The 6,231-nt window shown below is 35.2% G+C and overlaps 1 protein-coding gene across 1 annotated transcript in view; it reads right to left on the reverse strand.

Moving 5' to 3' along the window:
* MSH4 (mutS homolog 4) overlaps positions 1–4,792 on the reverse strand; it is a 42,435-nt gene extending 37,643 nt beyond the window's left edge. The window contains exons 1-2 of the mRNA XM_012801678.1: positions 4,686–4,792; positions 797–912 (exon numbers count right to left, since the gene is read on the reverse strand). Coding sequence (XP_012657132.1) covers positions 797–912; positions 4,686–4,754 — 185 coding nt within the window. The 5' untranslated portion in view covers positions 4,755–4,792. The remainder of the gene's footprint in view (positions 1–796; positions 913–4,685) is intronic.
* Positions 4,793–6,231: the final 1,439 nt, after the last annotated feature.

A 6,231-nucleotide genomic window follows, 5' to 3' on the forward strand; every position in this document is an offset into this window, starting at 1 on the left:
TACAAGGGTACATGTGAAATTTACTCGGTGTAGAATATAAATGTCTTAACACAATAACTAAGAAAATACTGCAAGGGCGATGTTAACCAGTTTGATGAAAACATTTCAAATTGTATATAAACCCAGAACATTGTACCCCATGATTGCATTAATGTACACAGCTATGATTTAATTAAAAAAACAAAGAAAAGGAAACATGTTATGATCTTGGTGGATCTTGGTGAGAATAACTATTATGATTAACTGAGTAAACACGTGATATAATCCAGTTCAAAAAAACATCTATTTATTATGTTCTAAAAAACACCTGTTTCAGAAATAGTATTCCCTGTCTCATGCTGAGTCTTTCAGGAGAAAAAGTGTGAAGTAACAGAAGCACAGCTTTGCCTGTGTTTCACTTATGTGCCTTTACATTTGGGGGTTCACTGTAACTGCTTGATCTTTGCACACCAAAATAAAGGGAGCAGCAAAGTAAGGCGCAATTGGTTATGACAGATTGGAGGAATTCTATATAAATTACATTAGCAATATACAATTTATGTACTGATTTTAATTAACTATTTTACTATTTCAGTAATTACCAAGTGTGTACTATGTGGGTCACTACAAAAATTTTGAGACAGACTGTGTTATGGTCCATTATTTCATCTCAAGAAACACAGTCCACAGCATCCTTTGTATGAGCAAGGCACTTTCATAGGTGGTAGGGATACAGCAGAGAACAAAATAGACAAAAATCCCTGCCCTTACGAAAGTCACACAAGAGATTTATTACATTTCTTAAGTAATAACTTACTTGGACTGAACTTCCATTAGGACAGGGCTGAATTCCGCTAAGCATAACTGTTCAATGTATTCTAATCCTTTTGTTTCATTGAAGTATTTCCTTTGGATAGTAGTAAAATTAACATTCTGGAAAAAAGTTTTGATTTCAAAATAAATGTTTAGGTGCCATGAGCCCAATCAAAACTGCTTTCTTAAACACATGCTGTATATGGGTAGGTGGCTTATTACTGTATAAAGTTTATCAATGTTTTCAATGTTCAAATAAGAACTTTTCTTATTTATAAAAAAGAGAATGACTTTCCATCCACCTAAGTGAATTACAGTACAATCTACAGCTCTTATTAGAGGTTACGCTCATGAAATTTAACGAATATGTTAGGTAATAGTAATAAAAAGTAAACATGGACAGTCTATGCCCTCCAGTAATTTTATTCTACAGAAAAAACATCACAGGTTTTACATTCATCCTTCCGTAGTCTATCATAATTGAGAAAGGGCAGATCTTTATAATCAATAGTTGAAAAAATGGAAACACCAATTCTACCTATCAAATCTAAGAAATGCTATTTTCATAAGGTGAATTTGACTTGTTTAGAATAAGGAGAAATAGATAATAGAACTTTTTAAAGAGAAAACCCATAAAGTTATCGAATAAAAGGTTTACCTACTTTGAACAAAAGTAATAGGTAAGAAAGGTAATATAATACCAGGTGAGTAAAAAAAAAAATAAGTAGAAAATTTATGTGCCAAGATTGTTTTAAAATTTATCTTGCTTAATATCTACAATAATACTATGATGTAAATCTTACTAACCTAATATTCCTATAAATAAAATTCTGAAAAAGCAACTTTCTAATAATGGACATTTGCTATGTAAAAGAACTGAAACTCAAATTTAGATTTCTTTGACTCTAAGTCCATATTCCTTCCAGCTTCATACTGCTTCTGATTTAGTGAAGATTTTTTTTAGACATAGCATCTTCCTATATTGCCCAGGCTGGTCTTGAACTTCTGGGCTTAAGTGATATTCCTGCCTCAGCCTCCCACGTAGCTAGGACTACAGACACATGCCACTGTGGTAAGTATCATAATAATACTAATGATAATAATATTAATTTTCCCCTTTGTTTTTAAGATGAAATACTGCTATGCTTGCTCCCCTACTCCATTCAGGACTTTGCCCAAGTATAACCTTATCGATGAGGTCATCTCTGATTATCTTATGTATAATAACAATTCTCTAAGTACTATTATTGTCCCTAATTCACTGATGAAGAAACTGTAGCTCAAAGATTTCAGTTAAGTACTTTTCACAAGGTGATGTAGAGTCAGGATTTGAAAGAAGGCCAGTCTGTTTCAGTCTCCTCTATTACTAAACACGGTGCCACGTTAGCTTATTCAAATGTACTGAAATTATGTTGTCTTTGTCTGTGGAGGACTAAACATAAACTTACACCAATTATTGCTCTTTATAATAATGTTATAAAGCAGGCTTTAAAGTGATTAGATCTTGAATGTTACTATTGAGAATAAAAACCACATGATTCTGATAGGCCTGTCAATTACAGTGCTCTATGCCCCACAGCAAAAAGCACATGACCCAAGGTTAATCATAGTGCCTTTGCCCCCAGAAATAGTGAGAAAATGAACAATGACGTAAGCCTTATATAAGGTATCCATGTAACAAAAACATTTGTACTCCTTTAATATTTTGTAATAAAAAAAAATGAAAAAAGCTTCTTTTCCTGGAATTCCCAGAGAGACACAGAAAAAGTTCTTTTTCCTCTGGATTAGCTAAACTAAGATGCCATCAGCCTGATGCCATCAGCAATCATCTTCTTAAACCTAAATAGAATCCATCTGGGGTGGTGCCTGTGGCTCAAGGAGTAGGGGCTGGCCCCATATAGCGGAGGTAGCGGGTTCAGACCCAGCCCCGGCCAAAAACTGTAAAAAAAAAAGAAGTAATCTATTTGCAGTAGAAAGAAGATGATACCGGGGATGAGGGTAGTGACAAAGTTTCTCTCCTTGATGAAACTCTACCCAGGCTCCTCTGAGCCTTCTTCTCAAGTAGCCCTTAACCTTGGCCTATAAAGACTTGAACAAAATACTAACATTGTTTCTAACTGTGCAAAGCTACATCCCTAGGATAATCAAAAACACTCTTAAAGTGCCTGCCTAATAAAACTCAAAGCTGTGAGAAGAGAAAAAAACAGAAGGAAAGAATTTACTGTTTATCCAGCCAAGATCTAAAGATAGGGTTCCTGTCACCCATCCTCTGTGGAAGGGTAGGACCTCATTTTGGTTAAGTGTTGGTCAGCAAACCCAGATGGGTTTCACGTGGACCAACCTCATCCTTTCACTTTTTGTAATTTTTTACTTCACTGACTCAACTGAGTCACCCCTCACCCCTTCTTATTCCCTCACTCTGCACTTAAAATGTCCAGTCACCTGTACACAATTTAAAGTTGAGTTCTGTTCACATTCAACTCTTTTCCCTACTGTAATAGCACATTACTGATCAAAATCTGTCCTGATCACTGCAACAAGAGCTTGGCTTTGTTTACCTTTGACAATATGGACAGAATCTATCCAACCACTGACTTCCCAGTTACATAAGCCATTAATTTCCTTCTCTGCTCAAGCTAGTTACATTGGCTCTATTTACAACCAAAATACTTAGCAGGCCTAATCAGAACAACAACAAAATCAAAAAAGCTGGAAAGATACACATAAATAAAGGTGATGAAAAGATATATGAAATAATAAATGAAACAGCACAGACAAGAAACTTGTCTCTAAGAGACAACAGATTTACAATAGTGACCATTTCTGGAAAGAAGTCAAAGACAGTTGAGCTACAAGGGATCTCCAAGAGCACCACAACCAACCTCACATGACTGCAAATGATGACTGTATTCAGAACAAGAAGGAATATATTCAGAACGTTGGACTCCAAATGTCAGCTTGGTTCCAAAAGGGTTAAAAGTCTATAAACATAATAAAATACAGTATATTCTGAAAATAATTTGTACTTTTAAGAAATGATTCCAGTGGCAGTGCTATTTGATTTGGAATCAAGCCTCATTTGACCAAACAGAGAGCTTTGTTAGAGAGAGAAATAAACTAAGGTGGGAGAGCCCTTTCTGAAGGGGAGAACATTTTTGGATAAGATTCCACAGCACTTCCCTGTCACAGTCCAACAGATGGAGACTAGAATAACAAGCTAATTGTAAGGCAGTAATGTTACAAGGGGAAGCAGAAACAATTCTGTAACACACATTAAATTCCATGAAGGAAAAAGTACTTGCTGATAGCTGCTGTTCCCTATGGCATAAGGAAACATGCTCTCTCTAAGGACTGTCCCTGTCTACTCTGAGAAACGATTGCCTAAAACGTTTTTTCTTTTGATTAAAGTAGTAAATGATGCCAAATCAAATAAGTGAATTCCCTACCATTTTCATTATTTTTATTAGTCCCTTAGATTAAGACTTGTGTTTAGTGACTACTTTACAGCGCTAAACATAGTTACTCAAATTATTGTTCTTTGGCTTGGCACCAGTAGCTAAGTGGTTAGGGCACTGGCCACATGCACTGAGAATGGCGGGTTCTAACCAGACCCAGGCCTGCTCAACAACAATGACAACTGCAACCAAAAAATAGCCAGGCATTGCAGCAGGTGCCTGTAGTCCCAGCTACCCAGGGGGCTGAGCCAAGAGAATGGCTTAAGCCCAGAGTTTGAGGTTGCTGTGAGCTGTGATGCCATAGCACTCTACCGAGGATGACACAGTGAGACTCTGTGTCCAAAAAAAAAAAATTATTGTTCTTTATAATGACATTACAAAGCAGATTTTAAAGTGGTTAGATCTTGAATGTTACTATTGAGAATAAAAATCACTTACCTTGAAATTTTCTGTGATCAGAGTAAACAATTTGGTTGAATTCCCCACAACACAAGCAGTATTTGACATTATTATTTCCAAAGGTGATAAAATTTTGAGTTTAGTTATCACCTAAAATCATTTGAATAAACAATTTCTTAAATGTAAGCTTAAGACAGTCTCTAAAACAAAAAGTTTCATATTTTCCTGAGAGATAAATATTTAAAATTAATCCCAGATACACAAAACTATAACTATTCTATGTTTCAATTAAAATATATTTCTAATGGTTACATATTAAATATATCTCTACATAATAACAAATACAAATATTATATTATCATAAATATGGGCTATACTTTACCACAATAGTTTATAATAGCCTTAAGTTCAAAAATTAATTTGAACATATCAAATATGTATTTCCCAAGTAAGGTTTTTTTTCTTTCTTTCTTTTTTTTTTTTTGAGACAGAGTCTCAGTTTCTTGACCCTGGTAGAGTGCTGTTACATCATAGCTCACAGCAACCTCAAAGTCTTGGGCTCAAGCGATTCTCTTGCCTCAGCCTCCCAAGTACCTGGGACTAGAGGCACTCAACACAAAACCCAGCTATTTTTTAGAGATGGGGTCTTACTCTTGCTTAGGCTGGTCTCAAATTCATGAGCTCATGAGACCCACCAGCTTCATCCTCCCAGAGTGTTGGGTTTATAGGTATGAGCCACCACACCTGGCCTCCAACTAATGTTTTTAAAAGTAAATTCTTTTACTCAGTATTTTATCCATCTCCAATGAAAAATATAAACACACACCATAGGGTAACTATGACAATAAAATCACTATGGCCACACTGGTATTCTTTAATGTGAGAAGAACAGAGACACAGATGAAAAACACCTTCGATCTATTTTAAACACAGAAATACTTAATTTGTCTAACAATTTTGTTTTTTAAAAATTTTATTCCTAAGTGCCCATCACCCCGGGAACAGATTGCTAAACTGTGGTATATGTATACCATGGAATACTACTCAGCCACAAAAATGCTGGAGACTTTACATCTTTTATATTAACCTGGATAGAGTCAAAACAGGTTCTTCTTAGTAAAGCATCACAAGAATGGAAAAGCAGGTATCCAATGTACTCAACACTAATATGATGCCACTAGACAAACTAATACACGCCCACATGAGAAAAACTCAATTCAAGCTGGGGAGAGGCAGACAGAGAAGGAAAGAGGGGGATTGGGGTGCTTTCACCTAGTGGGCCCACAATGTGGGGGCACATGGCACAGCTCTTGGGTGTGGGACAACTACAGCATAACAAATGCAACTGTTTGTACCCTCATATTGATCTGAAATAAAAAAATTAAATTTAATTTAAAAATTATAATACAGATAAAAATAATTTTTATTACTATTCTTTTAAACTTACATAAAAATGTATTTACAGATGAAGTTGATGATGCACTAATATCAATGTTGTTAGTTATAATAAAAATTTAATTATTAGTTAGAAAAGAAAGCCTCTATACTATGGAACCATAACAGGGAAATGAAGAATAAAGAATAA

Source organism: Otolemur garnettii, unplaced genomic scaffold, assembly GCF_000181295.1.
Source record: "Otolemur garnettii isolate 467f Iridium unplaced genomic scaffold, OtoGar3 scaffold00010, whole genome shotgun sequence".
Lineage (NCBI taxonomy): Eukaryota > Metazoa > Chordata > Mammalia > Primates > Galagidae > Otolemur > Otolemur garnettii.